Here is a 19,424-nt window from a genome sequence, read left to right as displayed (position 1 = left end):
CATCACATTCAAGCTCAAAAGTCTTATTGAAATTAGGAAGTTGGAGTAAAGGAGCATGTGTTAACTTATTTTTCAATACCGTGAAGGCTTCTTCCTGTGCGGTACCCCAAACAAAAGGTACATCCTTCTTTGTAAGCTCGTTGAGAGGTGCAGCAATGGTGCTGAAATTTCTCACAAAACGCCTATAGAAACCAGCGAGGCCAAGGAAACTCCTCACTTGTGTGACCGTTTTGGGCTGCGGCCAACTCTCAATAGCTTCAATCTTGGCTTTATCAACTTCAATTCCCTGTGGAGTAACAACATAGCCAAGAAAAGATACTGGTCGGTGCAAAAGGTGCACTTTCCAAGATTACCAAACAAACGTGCATCACGTAGAGCAATAAAAACAGCACGTAAATGTTCCAAATGGTCCTCCAAAGATTTGCTATAAATCAATATGTCATCAAAGTAAACTACCACAAATCGTCCAATGAAGGCACGTAAAACTTCGTTCATTAACCTCATGAAAGTACTAGGTGCATTAGTTAACCCAAAAGGCATGACTAACCACTCATATAATCCAAACTTAGTTTTAAATGCTGTTTTCCATTCATCTCCCAATTTCATACGAATTTGATGGTAACCACTACGCAAATCAACTTTGGAGAATATTGTAGAGCCACTCAATTCATCAAGCATATCATCTAGCCTAGGAATAGGATGACGATAACGAATAGTAATATTATTAATGCCTCTACAATCAACGCACATACGCGACGTACCATCCTTTTTCGGCACTAAAATGATAGGAACAGCACAAGGACTAAGGGATTCGCGTATATAACCTTTGTCGAGCAGTTCTTGTACTTGACGCATAATCTCCTTCGTCTCCTCTGGATTGGTACGGTATGGTGCACGGTTGGGTAATGATGCACCGGGAATTAAGTCAATTTGATGCTCAATCCCGCGAATAGGTGGTAATCCTGGTGGCACGTCTTGTGGAAAGACGTCGGCGAACTCCTGCAAAATGTTAGTGACAGCAGGAGGCAAAGAGGAAGGCGCGTCCTCGAATGAAAATAATGCCTCTTTGCACACAAAAGCATAGCAAACAGATTTGCTAAAATCTAGATCATCAATATCAGATTTGGTGGCAAGTAAACATGCACTTTTCAATTTAATTTCAGAAGCAACACTAGATTGTTTATTATTATGAGGCTGCATTTGTTGCTCAAATTCTTTTGCCACAATCTGATTTTCACTCTTAGTTTTCTCCTGTTTTGCTTTATTAGCTCTATTAATATCATCTTTCAAAATGGAATCAGGAGTCATAGGAAGCAAAGTAATATTTTTATCCTTATGAACAAGAGTATACTGATTGTTTCTACCATGGTGAATAGAATTTTTATCAAATTGCCATGGTCTACCAAGTAATAAGGAACATGCTTGCATAGGTACCACATCACAATCAACATAATCAGCATATGTAGAGATACTAAAATGCACACGAACAGTACGTGTTACCTTAACCTTGCCGCTGTTGTTGAACCATTGGATGTAGTAAGGATGTGGATGTGGTCTTGTGGTGAGAGATAGCTTCTCCACCATCTCGATGCTAGCCAAGTTGTTGCAACTCCCTCCATCTATGATCACGCGAACAGAACGTTCCTTCACAACTCCCTTTGTATGGAACAAATTATGCTTCTGATTTTGCTCAGCTTGTGTAACCTGCACACTCAAAACACGTTGAGCAACTAAACATTCATACCTGTCAGCATCTTCAGGAGCCATGTATTGCGTCTCATGATCAGAATCGTCTCCACCGTGTTCGTCACGTGTAATAAGAGCCAAAGTCTCCTCATCATAGTCACTAGCGGACTCATACCCACCATCCTCAGTAACAATCATCACACGCTTAGATGGGCATTCTCTCGCATAATGACCTCCACCCTTGCAACATCGACAAATAATATCATGTGTCTGCCCTGTTGATGCCATGGATGAAGAAGAGCTCTTTGCAGGCCCAGAAGGTGTGCTCTTGGCAGATAGTGGTGATTGTGCCTGCTTTATTGTATCACGGTTGGAGGTGGCAGCCGACGGAGGCGCCGGTGAAGCAGAACGTGTGGAAGTAGATGATGCACGTGGTGTCCATGAAGAAGGTCGACCTGCAGAAAAGTTAGTCCGCGCCAATGCCTGTCGATCCTGCACTTCACGTTCAGCTTTACAAGCAAGATGGAATAAACGAGTGATATTAGTATACTCCTTATACTCTAGAATCGTCTGAATCTCTCTATTTAATCCACCCATAAAACGTGCAAGCATAGCTTCATTCTCCTCAACAATACCACATCTAATCATGCCAGTTTGTAATTCCTGATAATATTCTTCTACAGAATTTTTTCCCTGTCTTAAGCGCTGCAATTTTTGAAGTAATTCACGTTGATAATATGGTGGAACCCAACGAGTACGCATAGCAGTTTTCAAAGCAGCCCAAGTAGCAGGAATGGGATATAATCTACAATGCTCAGACCACCAAACACATGCAAAACTAGTGAATGCACAAACAGCAGCAGGAACACGTCTCTCCTCGGGATATTGTAAACATGTAAATCGTTGTTCAGTTTCTAACTCCCAAGTAAGATATATATCAGGAACATATCTACCCTCAAATGGTGGAATATTCAATTTTAGTTTAGGGAGATGGTCATGATCTCGTACCTGAGGGTGAGCCCTACCATTGCCATTATTTGCATGTGGACGACCTGATGGTTGCTGTGCTGGTGGTGGCACGTAGTTCTGATTTTGATCAACCTCATCCTCGTAATCGCCAGCAAAATCATCCTCCTCCGCATCAGCAGCAGGAGCCACAGAAGTAGCAACAGCAGCACCAACAGTTTGGCCAGGTGCAAGAGGGAGACGGCTCGCTCGGCGGAGGGCTGTTTCACGATGTGTAGGTAGTCGTCGTTGTTGTTGTTGTAGAGGTGCGTTAGGTGCAGCCGATGGTGGTGGTGGAAGACGCGCGAGCAATTCATTAAACCTGTCATCGAGCTTTGTTTCGAACGTCTTCTCCATGTCATCTATCTTCTCCATGGCCTCTTCAAATCTGTTTAGCACATCCTGCACCTGTCCATTCATCATTTGCTGAAATTTATCATGCAACTCCTGATTCGTCATGTTCTCCCAGTCAGTCTCGTCGGCTTGTGATCCTGCCATGGTTAGCAACAATAGAAAACACACAAGAATATGATCCTACAGAATACTAACAAGAGGTGGTGGTGGCGGGTGTCACAAATCCGTCAAGCAAATCTCAAATTCTTACCAGTTCTTACCCAGCAGCAGGCGGTGATCGGCAACCGTTGTAGTCAAAAACGCTCAAAAGCTTGGATAGAGCGATTGCCAGGGAGAGTCAAACGCACGACGTAGATGTATGTGGAGCTGGGAAGGCTTATAGTATGGTAGCAAAAAGGGTCAGCAATAATCAATTCAGAGATGCAAAGTTGAATAAACGCTCAACGACGGTACTGTGCTGGTCCTAGGCTAGACCGTGCTAGAGACGCGAGCCTAGAACACTAACAAAATCACGGCGCTGCACGTAAATAAGGGAAAAGCACACTCCGGAACTTTTTTTTTTCGCTTTTTTTTTGCGCTCCTCTTTTTTTTTTTTTTGCGCTCCTCTTTTTTTTTTTGCGCTCCTCTTTTTTTTTTTTTTTGCGAAAAATTATTATAATGGCGAGTGTCTCAAAACTCTTCCCTCGTCAAACTGATAGGATGGGCACGAAATTTTTTTTTCACTTTTTTTTTTCGGAAATCAGGGCAGCGACGACGAAAAAGTGCGACAAAAAATCACTATGATGGCACGTGGCTCAAAAGACTCAGAAAAGCCTAAAAATAGGATAGGGAAAAAATATTTTTGCCCGTGAAAATTTTGGCCTAAAAACTGCCCGGGGGTCTCCAGACTCTTTTTTTTTTTTTTTTTTTTCCGACACCTACGCAGGCAAGGAAACACGAATCGGAATTGAGATTGATCTCAAGAACAAACCTAATATGAGAAGAACTCGGATTGGTGGTGGATATATGGATATGGATTCAGAGCGGTGGCGGATAAGCAAAAGTGGTAGATGGGCGATGATAATGGTGCGGCGGCGGCGTGACAACTTGTGACCAGAACTCGAAACTCTAAAAGACTAGACTCTAAGAACAGCAACTTGACACGACGATGCAACCGCAAATTCAACAAAGCAAAAACCCTAAAAAGATTATGCAAAGGCTCAGATTGGTTCGGATATGATGAACTAACCCTAATTTTTTTTTGTGTGGCTTTTTCGTGGACTGTAGGTATGAAGAACAGACTCGATCTAATCTACGAAAAACTGTAAAATCTCACCGAGCAACCTGGAAATCTGATACCACTTGATAGGGGCTAAGGTGTCCCGATGTTTCGATGAGATGGTGGCTATCGTTTTCTGTGGGAGTCGACCTTGACGATCCGACTACGAACGTGCGAGACGTCGCGCCTTAGCAATCGCTAAACCAACTTCCGAGGGGTTATTGACCACGCCGGAGCACGATCAACCTGACCACGAGGGCCTGTTTCCTGCGAGCAAACGAAGAACAAGCAAGAAACTGAGATTGCAATCTGGATATTGCGAATATAAGATGAAAGCTTTATTGATCAAGGTGGGGTTCTGTGACGTCTTGGTCTGGTCGTTGGACACAAACGAAGTACGCGAAGTTGCAGCTATGGCGAACTTTTAATCTAAACAAAACCCAAGTCTAAACGACGCCCTAAGGGCTGTATATATGGAGGAAGAGAGGGGAATTTCGTGGCCCTTGAGGGTGGGGTCCGAAACCAACCCTAACTCTTGTTTCCCCACACATACGGACTCTAAAAATAGCCTATACTTAAGTATTTCGAAATTACATGGGCCTGGCCCATTAATAAGGTGACGCAGCACCTAGAATAGCCTATGGACGAATATTATGAAGTGGCATCTTGTGTATTTCGTCCAAGGCTTCATGCACTCCTTATGGCGGCTTCAAAGTCCTGAAATCATCACTTGTAACTCCGTTCTTGATCCCCTTGCGCATGCCATCAACTCCATTCGTGTTCTTGCTCCAATGTTCATCCTTCTCCATGCTAGGACCTTCATTTGTAAGCAAAACAAATGTATCCAATTTAGGCAGCATCATAATCTCATGAACATTAGAATCATTACCAAGAAACGAAAGTACCTGGTAATTTAATTGGCGTGCGCGAGCTCTAGTAATTGGTCCAGTATATGTAACAGTAGGGGCTGTGGGTGTAACAATGGTATTGATGTCCTCATCACTAGGTTGCGATGCACCTTCTTAGATGACTAATACACCTAGACAGAGGGAGTATAAGACTAGTAGTGCCCCAGAGGGAGTATAAGACTAGTAGTTGGGGCACGTCCGTGGCACGCCGTTTGAGGGGCATCTGGGCGGTGCCAGGTAGATGAACGCCCTTTTTACTTTCCTTTTTGGATCAGGATAGCAGCACATGTACATGCAATTCTTGATGGAACTTATTGTATATTGGAATATCACCTGATGAAGAAAAATGCCACGCCCACAATGATATAGCATTGACAGGAGCATGTTGTTGTTTGGCAACATAAGATACATTAATAGAAATTACACGCACATCGGCCCCGGGAGCGGTGGCAGGCCCTTGATGCCTCCCTCTAACCGTGCGGCTGGCAAAGCTGCGGCAGTAGCTCGTCGTCGCGGACGGTGACGACCCTCCAGGACACGGTGTTGATGGAGGCACGAGAGAGATGTTGAGCTTGGTCTACAGGTCCCTTATGGTAGCCCTAGTCCTCTCGATGGCAAACTGCTCCGCACCGTTGGGGTCTTGGTTCCTCAACTTCCTTGCCTGCAAATGAGTTCCACTTCATATCTTTGGCATGACTGGTTCTGAGCTTCTAATGATTATATGAATTCTGAGAGAAGCGAGTGTGCTCGTTCAAACATACACTGACTTCCGGCTCACCTTGTGGCTCTGAAAGAGCTGGAATGGCTCCGGTGAAGGTTTACAGACGCCAACTTGCTCGTGAAGATAGATAACCTGCTTCCGGTTCTTCTTTTCTGCAAGGACTTTTCCTCAGCAAACATTTGTAACACTGGTTATATTTATTTCAGTTCTTAAAAAAGCATGGGACAAATAGGAGAAAATAGAGGAATATCAAGGTAAGATCCTAGGAAAGGATGCCTCAAATTAATTGAATGCCCACTGAAATGAGTCAGACATATAATGCAATATGAAATAACATTCTTCAAATTGTGCAAAGGAACTACCTTTGTTGTCCCATTGGCTCGATAGACATCAAAGTGGTGTCAACTGATTCAGTCTCCGTCTATCTACAACGTTATTATATCCTGCAAGAAAAAGCAAAACTAATTATACCACCATAAGTTTTATACAAACCACACCAGACAGATATTAGATCAAAACGGACAAGAAAGCATCAACGAAGTTTAAAGATTCCACCCTCTAGATTAACATTGGACTGTAGACTTGACAGCGAAATCAGTTATTTGCAGCTTCTTTCCACAAAGTTTGCAAAAGTTACACAAAATAACCATTTTTTTAACATTGCCACTTTTTTAGAAGAACTCAAATAACCTTGTTGTTCAAATATGAGAAAAGTTATAGCTTAATGATTAACCAAAGTTCGTTTTCTTGAAAAGTGTATCAAACTTTTACGAGAAGGCATGTGCGCATTTATCTTGTCTCGGCACATTCGGCTGCCATGTTTCGTCATTAGTCTAACTCATGTACATCAATATGGGCATATGCTATAACATTATGATCTAATAGTAGAACATCGATCAAACATACGATACTATATTATTAGAGTTCAGAACCATCATAGGCATTGGTACATCTAACGAGGATATGTACGACTCGCCCTGGAGCATGGATGGGTACAATGCATTGTAGTTAATCCAAAAGCGAATACAAGCTAACATGAAGTGCTTTCAGTTTGGCTGGAAAAGGGGGCCTAATGAGGCCATGACTTGGCTTTGTCAGAAGCCTGTTGTACGCAATCGCAAGAAACGGCCAGCAGCAGTGCAATCCGGATACTCACGCCTGCAGTGATTTTGTAGCATTGCCACTAGACCTCTTATGCTTATATTCACATAAATCCAAGTGAAGCTGCATCAAGAAATATATTTCAGACATGAGAAGCAACAACAGTAGCTTAAGAAAAAAACATGTTACATATAGTAATATTTCCTTACAGCCTAATGGTACGAACAAATCAAAGTTGTTGGATTTGGCAGTGTAGCTAGAAGACAGAAAATGCAAGTTGACTATGATGTCACTGCTAAAGAAGCATAAATAGCATCTATGTCTAGTGAAAAAACAGAACAAAAGGAATTATCTTCATGTTAATCCATCTATATCTAGCATAATGATTTTGTAATATGATAGTACAATAGTATAATAAATGATCTTGTATGGCTACCGCATGAAGTATGGTGTAAAAAAAGAAAATTGAGTGAAATAAGTCATGTCGACATATAGTATAAGAAATCAATAAAAAAAGGATCATACATCATGTACACCAAACCGGGTTGATCTCCCTTCTTAGACATGATAATCACTTCCAAATTAAAGACCAATGCTTGCCTATAATTCTAGTTGGAAAGTAACCTCACTTCTAAGAAATCTGAAGGTTCTAATTTCCAAATAATCCACTCCTTGAATGTTCTCTCATGATTCTTGAAAGAAACCTTTGAGCTGGACAAGAATAGTAGCAAAAGTAAGTAAACATGAAAGAACAGATCAACTCAAGGTGCAGATGGGAAAGCAAGATCATTCAGTAAAACTGAAATATTTATCAATCAAATGCTAATAGCCATATGACACAACCAGCAAGGTAAGAAATAGATCGGATCATGGAGGAGCTCACCCAGAGTTTAGGCCCGTCAATCTGGCCGTATGGACCCTAGATGTAGAGAGAAAGCATGCATGTTCTTCTTGCTCCCACAGAACCACAGCAGAGTAGGGGTTGGAGATCAACTAATAAACATGGAGAGATCCATATATGCCAATCAACTAATAAAACACCACCGGAGCAGCATATGCATACTTGGAATATGAACATAAATAAGAGCAACTGCTAATGACAAAAAGAAATGACTTGATATTCAAACATTACGCCATCGATAGGTAGAATACAGAAAGTGTATCTGTAATAGTAGATGTTCCCATTGACAAAATGAATCGTGTTCCCATCTTCAATTTTCCTGCAATTTCACCTATTTTTCATGCCTCATTAATTATCTAGGGAATGAGACTATGATGAACAGGCGAGCACTAAAGTTTAATGCTAACAGCCTTCCACAAAGCAGATAACACCAGTAGCCAGCTTTTCAAGATCAATTAGCATAGCTTGTCTGTCAGAAATAAATTGCATTACGAAAGCATTCCAAGTCTACCTGGCTGTCAGAAATAAATTGCAGCAAATAACACCAGTAGCCAGCTTTTTAAGATCAATTAGCATAATTTGAAGAAAGCTTAGCATGCATATTGTATTCATCACTCTGTTAGAGCAAATTTTGGTTGGTTGCGGCAATAGCAGGTTGATGAATTTCATGTACTATCAGTACTGTGCAGGTGCATCCAAATCTGTATGATAGCAGAAGAATAATATAAGCAAGAAGACAGAGTACTTCCATGCAAAGAACCATAAAGAAAGGTATAAAATAGGAGTTTAAAGAGAATCTTTGATGAAAAACCTCACAAAAAGTGACCAGAAACTAAATCTTAGAACAGAGACAGATCTTGTGTCAGCATAATAAAAATGAAACGGCTATTTGACTAATTGAACGACCAATTAGATAGAGCAAAACCTAATGTGGATAATAGCTAGTCATCTGAACGGATTAGAAGGCATGAGGGAAATTACATATGAAGCGAAGCAGTACATCTAATTATCAAGATTTTAATCCCCAAATAAACATTATAAAAGAACATGAGAATATTTCGTGGTCGCCTTCAATTGACAATCTGAGAACAAGATTTGCAAGAACATTTAGTATGCAGACATGTTTTTTTTTATCAATTTCCTTGGGAGTTGGGTAAAGTAACTCTTGTTATATATAAGTGAACATAATTACGTATAGTCCAATCGGTAACTAACAAGATATGCAAGTGAAGTGTCCAGGCTGTGCAAACTTACAGCCTGAGATGGTTTCTCACGTAGAAAATGCAACAAAAGCGACCTTTGCAAACACCAAATCATTTTGGCACCGCTGATTATTGCGTGCGTCGGGAGGGTTGAGGTGTGGCTGTTGCAACGGCGTACGCACGTCAATGCTTGCCATCGTCCAGGACCCATAGCAAACAGAAGAATCTTGCGCATCAGGACCCGCAATCCAGGAAATGGGAATAGAAAACTGAGATGCAGTTGAGTTTGCCGACGAAGATAAAAGATTAGAAATGTCGTCAATAGAAGCTAAGCAAATAAGATTTCAGAAGGAAAGTAAACAAATAAAGTCAGTGCGGGTTACCTTTCAGTATCTGAATTAACAAACGCCAGCCTTTCACCCAAGACAAGATCAATGATTAGCTACGTAGCTACTCAGCTACTGTTGAGGTCCATAGTACATAGCTAACAGATGACTAATCTTGATCCCCTTAGTCTGAACTATAACAATCTAATTAGAGTTGCGGTGGCAAAATAGAACCTTTCAGATGGTAACTGGGCAATGGAATGAACAGGTAGAATTTTAATTCAGTAGCACACTTGTCGTTTTACACAAATTCATGGACCATGATTCAGCTACCGAGTCAACTTCAAAACCCTAGCTGTTTAGTTCTATCTGGTTTCTACTACATGGTTGACGTAATAAACAGAATTATCCTCTCTCTCTCCCTCTCTGTGTGTGCGTGCGCGTGCGTGCGTGTGCGCGCGTGTGCGCGCGCGCTCTGTGTGTGTGTGTGTGTGTGTGTGTGTGTGTGTGTGTTAGATGCTGACCCCCAATTCATTCCATCCCTGAAACAAGCAAAATCATGAGTGCCGCAACCCACTTCTCAAACCAAACCCCCAAACAATGTACGAATGAGAGAAGGCACATCTAATCGTCAGTTTCAGTTTAATTCGCTGGAAGTGTGAGAAATTGTGAGTATTGTATAAACTACTTGGTTGGTCTTCCCATAATCAGTTCGTCCATTCACCCCAAAGGGAAATACCGCTATTTGCCTTGATTCCTGAACTGATGTGTAGCAACAGTGTTGTGAGTTTTGGGTGCCAAATCACCTAAAACCAAATAGATTTGAAGCAATGGAGACCTATGAGTGCCACTGCCTACCGACCATCTCAGCACCAGCATCTACTATTCTAGAACTGGGTTTAATTTCGAGCTCGAAAAACTTCCCCAACCCAATTTCCACTTGCTCCGAGTTCAGAGTGGTGAGAAGGGCAGAAGGCACACCCTATGGATGGCGTGGGATGGTAATCACGACGAAATGGTAAAAACTGGGGCGATGGATAGATGTGTTGGACCTGAGCAAGGTGGCGACGTCAGAGGAGGAGGACGAAGCCGGAGTCGTCGACCTCGAGCTCCTTCGTGCCCAGCTCCAGGATCTGGTCCATCTGCCTCCGGATCCAGGCCAGCACCGCCAGGCCGCGGGCTGTTTGATCCAGTGTACGGGAAGGAAGGAGATGGCGCCGAACCTGCGACCACCCCGAGCCTCCTGCGCCGGACGCCGATCCGGTCCAGGACTCGACTAGGAGGAGAGAAGCGGGGAGGAGAAGACGCAGGAGAAGCGGCTGAGCCGGCAACGCAGGGACCCAGGAGAGGAGGAGGCGAGTGGAGAGGGGATGCACCGGATCCCCACCAGGCACATCGACGAGAGCCGTGCTCCTTCTACAGAGGATGGGGACGGCGCAGGGCAGAGAGGAACGGACTGGGATCAGGTGACATGCCTACAGCATGTCACGCTGCAACATGCGGCCTCCCATCCGCCCTCCAATCTCCATCCAACGTCCCACAGCTATCCAAAGCAAAAATATATTCCCAGGCGAGACTACACGGGCTTAATGCATCAGACTACTGTTTTTCAGAGTTTGTTCAATAGAATCACCAACTTTTCAGTCATTATACAGTACAAAACAGTAGCTATATTTATTTTTACCGAATTTGCATAAATTAAATTTCAAACTTAGCTATACAAAAAAACCAAAAAACTGTATGCAAACAGCAGTCATGTAGCAACAAAAACAGCAGTAATTTAACAATACAAATTTAGTACCACTTGATTGAAATTCAGTATTAAAATTTCAAACTTAGCTATACAAAAAAACAAAAAAACTGTATGCAAACAGCAGTCATATAGCAACAAAAACAGCAGTAATTTAACAATACAAATTCAGTACCACTTGATTGAAATTCAGTATTAAATTTCAAACTTAGCTATAAAAAAAAAGGAAAAAACTGTATGCAAACAGCGGTCATATAGCAACAAAAACAACAGTAATTTAACAATACAAACTAAGTATCACTTGATTGAAATTCAGTACCGCCTGCTTGTAATTCAAAAGCTCAATACATTCAAATTCAGTACCACTTGCTTGTACACTTAGGCTACAAAATAATATAGTTAACCCCATACTACTATAGTTAACCATGTCCAAAATACTATCTAACAAGCTCCATGCTAGAACAGATAATCATCATCATCACCACCATGTACAAAATATTATCTAAGGAGCTTCCATGCTAGAACAGATTATCATGGTCAGCCGTCAAGAGCTGGGTGAAACTCATAATATTATTGCACTCTTGAAGCACCAAATTTACCTCGCAATAGCAACAACAAATCTGTTATTTCCATCCAATACTCTACAACATGCAGCCATTGATCTTTCATACTCACCTTGGAAAGCCTCAAAAATAATCGGAGTGTATACTTCGCTTGCTTCCACCAACATAGGAGTCTTCATCTTAATTATTGGTATATTCTTTATTGCATCGTATTCAGAATCTAACTCAGCTCTTCTTTTTACTGCCACTGTCCTCTCAAAATGCATCAAGAATCGAAGAATATGAAAATCTGATTTCAAATGATTTTTCAATGCATTGTTGAAGCTCTCACTTAATTGTGTACTTCTCACTCCCAAGCTAAAGACATCTCTCATATAACATTCAGCCCATTTTTCTTTCACCTTGTAGATACTATCTAACCAAGTTTGCTTATGCACTTTGAGCCTCATATTGGCAAACGCTTCTTCAAATGCAACCTTGTCTTCATAGCCATACATACAAGTACCAAAATCTGTGAGAATATGAGGCTCTTTTTCTTCACCCTCCACTTCATCTCTCTCTTCTACTTCATCTTTTTCTTCGCCCTTCACAAAAGTTAAGTGTTTGACAGCATTTTGCATTATATGAAAGGTGCACAATCCATGATATGGTTCTGTGAAGACCTTTTCTATGGCTTTTCCCATTGCAACATCTTGATCTGTATAGATAGTTCTAGGTTGCCTTCCATTATGTGCGGCTAGAAAAGTCTCAAAGAGCCATATAAAGGAGTCACGTGTTTCATCAAACATCAATGCAGCACCAAAAATGGTTGTTTTTCTGAACTGGTTCAGCCCAAGAAAAATACCAAATGGCCTATACTCTTTGTTTGTGCCAAATGTAGTGTCAAATGTGACAACATCGCCAAAGTGTGCATAGTCAAGTAGCATTTTAGCATCAACCCAGAATATGTTGGCTATATGCTCCTCACTATCCAACTGCAAATGGTATTGGAATGCTGCATTCTCAGCCTGCTTGTCACGAAAATAATTCAACATACTTCCAGCCTGTCCATAAGCCAACTCCCGCTGCCGCTTGCTTCGCAAATGGTTCTTTCGGTCACGACAAGTGTAACCAAGGTTGTTAGGGCCACCAACTAGACGACAAGCATACTCATGTGAAGCTTTTGGCATAATTCCAGAATCATCGGCTGTTTCTATCTCGAAAGCTTGCACTTCTGAAATCTTCCTTTGTGATGCTAACAAGTGGCAGGTTTGTGGCAATTGAAGGCGGTGATTGTGATCCAAATCAACTTCGGTGACTTCAAAATTGTTGGCAACTCGATCATATGTAACAATCACATGAGCCTTACAATTGGTTCTTGTTTCTGCTCTAATACGCTTTGGCTCATGATCTGTTTGGTTTTTCCTTCGATGGCCTTCATTGGAACAAACAAACCAGCGTGAAGTAATCACACCATCACATCTGCTTTTGATTGTGGATCTTTTCCTCACATCAAAGCCGATGTGACCCCCATAATCTACCCAAAACTCCCAAGCCTCTTCCGAATCTCTGAACCTCATACCAACTTTGGGTGTCCTCTTTCCAATTTCTGCCATTGCACAACATTTGATTCTGCAAAACGAAAACAAAGTATATAAATTAGTGGACTGCAATCTTCTCGGTTCCGGTAGCAAGGATGGTACAACATGTCAAGACATATCTGTATATTCATGTCAGGATGGTACAACAACTCATATATAAAAGATAAATTACTCACACTCACTCTGAATATGATGATTCAATATGCCATCTAGTTTACATAGGAAAAATGATGGATCCAGAGTTTATCCAGAGTTTTGTGCAGCTGCCAAATGCACATGCCAATTAAGCATGTCCCCCAAATACTATTATGCAGTCTCACAGTAATCTGCAGTATACTATGATAAATTAGTGGACTGCAATCTTTGCCATTGTTGCAAACTCATAGAACTACACATAATTTAACTTGTTTTGGTGCAGCGATGATATTGATGCAAAGTCATAGAACTACACATATTATCAGTTAATTCTGAAACGAAACTAACCCAAACCGTGCTAACTCTGAACCCAAACTGCACGCATCAAACTGATGTGAAGGAAGAGGAAAGGTGACCTGGGAAATCAGACGTGGTGGTCAGGGTGGCGCTCCTCCGTGGACCGCGGCGGCAAGTCGCTGCTTCCCGGCGCACGACGGCGCTCTTCTGGTTCCCCGGCGACTTGGCGGAGCTGGTTCCCGCGGGGGCTCGGTGGCGCTGATTACCACCGCGGCGAGGCGGAGCGCTTCACTGGGGCGGCGGCGGCGCGACCCTGCGGGTCCTCCTCGGCGGCGGCGCGGCCCTGCCTGTCCTCTGCGGCGGCAACGCTCGGCGCCAATCTCCCCTTTTCCCCGCCACAAATTGGTTCCGAGCGGGCAGACCACCACGATTTGGTCCAAGCCTGTGTAGTTTATCGCTTGGGAATATATTTTTTCCTTGGATCACTGTGGAACATTGGATGGAGATTGGAGGGCGGATGGGAGGCCGCATGTTGCAGCGTGACATGCTGTAGGCATGTCACCTGATCCCAGTCCGAGAGGAACGGGGAGGAGGTTGCGTGCGGGATTGGACTCTGTTTTGTTTTTGTCCCAGCGTTCTGTTTTGTTTTTGTCCCGGCGATCTGTTTTGTCTTCCACGCTATGATGACGTGGTTATCGCGGGAGGCGTCTTTGATGCGCAGCTGAATGGTTTTAATGTTTTTGCAGTTTAATTTAAACTGCAAAAACGTCCTATATTATGGGACAGAGGGAGTACTTTTTTTATTAAACTAGATGATATCCCGCACTTTGTTGCGGGACTTGGTAGGAAGACAACAACGCATGGATCTTTTTTGGTTTTCACAATGTATAATAACCGGATATATAACTATTGACATGTTTTGTTTTCATTAGATATTGGTAAGCTACAAATCAACCATGTTAGATACATATACTGACCACAAAGTGGGTAAATATGTGCATGCGGTATTTAGAGTATATCTATATATCATCATGGCAGTTCTTGTCGCTATGTTAATTCACTAATTGTACTTTCATGAATGTTAGGGTTAGCTTCACCAATCTTGGACATCATTTCCATAATATTTTTAAAATCAAGAATAAAGTAACCCGTTTATTTGTAAAAGAATGCAGAAATTCTTATAAATTTAAAGATACAGTACTGAAGTAGCATTTTCAGTTATAGTATCTTTTTGCGAATCAGTTCGAGTACTTCTTATTTCCACATTTTTCTATTGCCCTTAATAAAAACCCCAGACAAATTTATAATATAAAGATAAGATTGTAATTTTATATATAGAATTGTGAAAAAATGTCATGTACTTGTGTGTTGTGCCTTCTCCCGCGTACTGGAGACGCCGTAGCCGGCAGCGTGTCCCACTTAGCGGCACCACAAGGGAGGCTCCCGTTAACGGTGATGGTGTACTCGATGGCGTGTCATGCGTAGCAGCACGACGGAGGCGGCCACCATGTTGCAGAGAAGGCGACACGACGTCTCCCAGCAGACATCATAGAAGGGAACTTGACATATTGTTTCAATACTTTAATTAAAACTATAATCTGAAATCTAGCTCCAAAGTGAGGTGAATAAATCAGCAAAAAAAACAGTAGCAGAAAGAATAGGAAACCTGGTCCTTACATAGATAGAACAACATGCGGCTTCAGACCTGCCATCAAGGAGTTGAGTATGCCCCAACAATTGCGTCAAACCTGGTCCTTGCATATATAGAACAACAGGCGGCTTCAGTAGCAGAAAGAATAGGAAACCTGGTCCTTACATGCACGAGCAGAAGTACGCCCCAACAATTGCGTCAGACCAATGCATGTTCAGACCTGCCATCAAGGAGTTGAACATATAAATTTCATGGATGCTCACGGCACGTCTTGGCAATATTTTCAGCTTGGGGGTCTGGAGGGGGCACTTGATTGAAACGAGAGCGACCTGGTTGATCTAAGATGTGCTGTTGTACAAAGCATCAACAGACCTCAATTGTTTTGGACGTGCAAGCTGTAGCATTGGCCTGCAACCTATCCTTGTAGTAGGCCATGGTGGAAGTGCACGGAGGATATTTAACGTAGGAAACTGAAAAGATGAACCGAAAAGGAAACCAATCGATGAAAACGGATGGGTTAATGCCTCAGTCAGTTTCACATGCATGTATGGCTGTATTTGTGATCGGAAGGACGCGACCATTGGTGACGGAACATAAGACGATCAACGCGAGTAAATGCGATGTATTTACGTATGGATTGGCGAGTTGATTCACCGAACTTAAAGTATAGAAGGTGTTGTTGCAAGGCTATCTGTACACTGGTTAAAATATTAACAAATTAATGGTCTAGGAGCATTCATGAAGTGGACCACAATCGGCTCGTGAGAGACGGAGAGATAGTCAGGAGAGGTAATTGCCAGGGTGAGATTGTAATCTGTAACTGAAGTGGTGACATGGCAATGTGTTGATGTGGACAATCTGCATGTTGAAAGAATGCCTTGTAGTGGGGATGAACTTCTTAAGAATGTAAGATTAAATAGTACACTTTTCATTGATAGCTGGATAAAACACCACATATTAAGTGTTTTCCTACTTTTACACGTCCAAGCCGATAAGTCATATTTTTTAGGATGGTTTTGTCCTCAATCATTTCAAGTACTGGTTGAGCTAGTTCGATCGTGATCGCCGCCTACCCGTGTAGCCTGCCAGGTGGCGCCGCCTCACCGTGACTCCTCCGGGCATCCCCCCCCCCCCCGTGACTCCTCATCGTGTCTACCAGTTCTCCCGCGACTGCCTTGTCCTGCTTCTTCTCCTTCCCGGCGGTGCACATGTATGTTGAAGGAAATATGCCCTAGGGGCAATAATAAAGTTGTTATTTATTTCCTTATTTCATGATAAATGTTTATTATTCATGCTAGAATTGTATTAACCGAAAACACAATACATGTGTGAATACATAGACAAACATAATGTCACTAGTATGCCTCTAATTGACTAGCTCATTGATCAAAGATGGTTAAGTTTCCAAACCATAGACATGAGTTGTTATTTGATCAATGGGATCACATCATTAGGAGAATGATGTGATTGACTTGATCCATTCTGTTAGCTTAGCACTTGATCGTTTTTGTTTACTGTTATTGCTTTCTTCATGACTTATACATGTTCTTATGACTATGAGATTATGCAACTCCCGAATACCGGAGGAACACTTTGTGTGCTACCAAACGTCACAACGTAACTGGGTGATTATAAAGGTGCTCTACAGGTGTCTCCGATGGTACTTGTTGAGTTGGCATAGATCAAGATTAGGATTTGTCACTCCAATTGTCGGAGAGGTATCTCTGGGCCCTCTCGGTAATGCACATCACTATAAGCCTTGCAAGCAATGCAACTAATGAGTTAGTTGCGAGATGGTGCATTACGAAACGAGTAAAGAGACTTGTCGGTAACGAGATTGAACTAGGTATTGGGATACCGACGATCGAATCTCGGGCAAGTAACATACCGATGACAAAGAGAACAACATATAGTGTTATGCGGTTTGACCGATAAAGATCTTCATAGAATATGTAGGAACCAATATGAGCATCCAGGTTCCGCTATTGGTTATTGACCGGAGACATGTCTCAGTCATGTCTACATAGTTCTCGAACCTGTAGGGTCCGCATGCTTAAAGTTCTGTGACGATCGGTTTTATGAGTTTATATGTTTTGATGTACCGAAGGTAGTTCCGAGTCCCGGATACGATCATGGACATGACGAGGAGTCTTGAAATGGTCGAGACATGAAGATTGATATATTGAAAGCCTACATTTGGACATCAGAAGAGTTCCGGGTAAAATCGGGATTTTACCGAAGTACCAGAGGGGTTACCGGAACCCCCCAGGGGCTAATGGGCCTTGTTGGGCCATAAGGGAAAGAGAGAGGGGCCGGCCTAGGGCAGGCAGCGCGCCTCCTCCCCTCTGTCCGAATTGGACTAGGAGAGGGGCGGCGCCCCCTTTCCTTCTCTTTCTCTCCTTCCTTTCCCCCTCCTAGTAGGAGTAGGAAAGAGGGGAATCCTACTCCTACTAGGAGAAGGATTCCTCCTCCTGGCGCACCAACAAGGGTCGGCCAGCCTCCCCCTTGCTTCTTTATATACAGGGGCAGGGGGGCACCTCTAGACACACAAGTTGATCACAAAGATCTCTCCCAGCCGTGTGCGGTGCCCCCTCCACCATAATCCACCTCGGTCACACTGTAGCGGTGCTTAGGCGAAGCCCTGTCACAGTAGCTTCATCAACATCGTCATCACACCGTCGTGCTAACAAAACTCTTCCCCGAGCTCTACTGGATCGTGAGTTCGTGGGACGTCAACGAGCTGAACGTGTGCTGAACGCGGAGGTGCCGTACATTCGGTACTGAGGATCGGTCGATCGTGAAGACGTACGACTACATCAACCGCGTTGTCATAACGCTTCCGCTTAACGGTCTACGAGGGTACGTGGACAACACTCCCCCCTCTTGTTGCTATGCATCACCATGATCCTGCGTGTGCGTAGGATTTTTTTTGAAATTACACGTTCCCCAACAGTGACATCCGAGCCAGGTTTTATGCGTAGATGTTATATGCACGAGTAGAGCACAAGTGAGTTGTGGACGATACAAGTCATACTGCTTACCAGCATGTCATACTTTGGTTCGGCGGTATTGTTAGATGAAGCGGCCCGGACCGACATTACGTGTACGCTTACTCAAGACTGGTTCTACCGACGTGCTTTGCACATAGGTGGCTGACGGGTGTCAGTTTCTCCAACTTTAGTTGAATCGAGTGTGGCTACGCCCGATCCTTGTGAAGGTTAAAATAGCACTAACTTGATGAACTATCATTGTGGTTTTGATGCGTAGGTAAGAACGGTTCTTGCTCAGCCCATAACAGCCACGTAAAATTTGCAACAACAAAGTAGAGGACGTCTAACTTGTTTTTGCAGGGCATGTTGTGATGTGATATGGTCAAGACATGATGCTATTTTTGTTGTATGAGATGATCATGTTTTGTAACTGAGTTATCGGCAACTGGCAGGAGCCATATGGTTGTCGCTTTACTGTATGCAATGCAATCGCCCTGTAATTGCTTTACTTTATCACTAAGCGGTAGCGATAGTCGTAGAAGCAATAGTTGGCGAGACGACAACAATGCTACGATGGAGATCAAGGTGTCGTGCCGGTGACGATGGTGATCATGACGGTGCTTCGGAGATGGAGATCACAAGCACAAGATGATGATGGCCATATCATATCACTTATATTGATTGCATGCGATGTTTATCCTTTATGCATCTTATTCTGCTTTGTTTGACGGTAGCATTATAAGATGATCTCTCACTAAATTTCAATGTAAAAGTGTTCTCCCTGAGTATGCACCGTTGCCAAAGTTCGTCGTTGTAACACCCCGGATATGATTTACCCAATATGTATTCCAACTCTTGCCGTTTCCGGCCTTAAGTTATTTTATTTTCTCGGGTTCGGGTTTTTGTCTCCGTGTGTGGTTATCGTTGTCATGCATCTCATATCATGTCTTTATGTGCATTGCATTTGCATACGTGTTCATCTCATGCATTCGAGCA

The 19,424-nt window shown here is 42.8% G+C and overlaps 1 protein-coding gene across 12 annotated transcripts; it reads right to left on the bottom strand.

The window, feature by feature from the left end:
* Positions 1 to 6,294: 6,294 nt before the first annotated feature.
* LOC125551218 (uncharacterized) lies at positions 6,295 to 14,259 on the bottom strand. 12 transcript variants are annotated; one of them, XR_007302277.2, is made up of 7 exons: positions 13,907 to 14,258; positions 9,520 to 13,386; positions 9,189 to 9,405; positions 7,917 to 8,635; positions 7,663 to 7,744; positions 7,089 to 7,156; positions 6,295 to 6,375 (listed from the first exon to the last, which is right to left on the bottom strand). XR_007302277.2 is itself a non-coding variant. In XM_087518242.1 (7 exons), exons 3-7 carry the CDS (start codon positions 9,369 to 9,371, stop codon positions 6,323 to 6,325), a joined length of 501 nt encoding a protein of 166 aa, XP_087374368.1. In that variant the 5' UTR covers positions 9,372 to 9,405; positions 9,520 to 9,651; positions 10,515 to 11,787; the 3' UTR covers positions 6,295 to 6,322. The 12 variants fall into 12 exon arrangements, 3 of the variants coding, with proteins under 3 accessions (XP_087374368.1, XP_048570331.2, XP_087374369.1); XM_087518242.1 differs by lacking the exon at positions 13,907 to 14,258 and having other exon boundaries at positions 7,658 to 7,744; positions 7,917 to 8,026; positions 9,520 to 9,651; positions 10,515 to 11,787; XR_007302273.2 differs by adding an exon at positions 13,538 to 13,681 and having other exon boundaries at positions 7,917 to 13,386; positions 13,907 to 14,259.
* Between the last annotated feature and the right edge of the window lie 5,165 nt (positions 14,260 to 19,424).

This window comes from Triticum urartu, chromosome 4A, assembly GCF_056163025.1.
Source record: "Triticum urartu cultivar PI428250 chromosome 4A, HENAU_Tu73, whole genome shotgun sequence".
In the NCBI taxonomy this organism is placed as follows: Eukaryota; Viridiplantae; Streptophyta; class Magnoliopsida; order Poales; family Poaceae; genus Triticum; species Triticum urartu.
The sequence above is the reverse complement of the archived record's forward strand: the minus strand, read 5'-3'. Positions and strand labels throughout refer to the sequence as shown.

What these genes read in the sequence shown, in the direction of transcription:
- LOC125551218 (XM_087518242.1), bottom strand. Translation starts at nt 9,371, where the DNA reads ATGCGCAAGATTCTTCTGTTTGCTATGGGTCCTGGACGATGGCAAGCA. An exon ending in GTGAGAAACCATCTCAGGCT is followed by an intron (nt 8,027 to 9,188) that starts GTAAGTTTGCAC and finishes CATGTTTATTAG; the next exon opens with TTGATCTCCAACCCCTACTC. An exon ending in TTGACGGGCCTAAACTCTGG is followed by an intron (nt 7,745 to 7,916) that starts GTGAGCTCCTCC and finishes ATTCTTGTCCAG; the next exon opens with CTCAAAGGTTTCTTTCAAGA.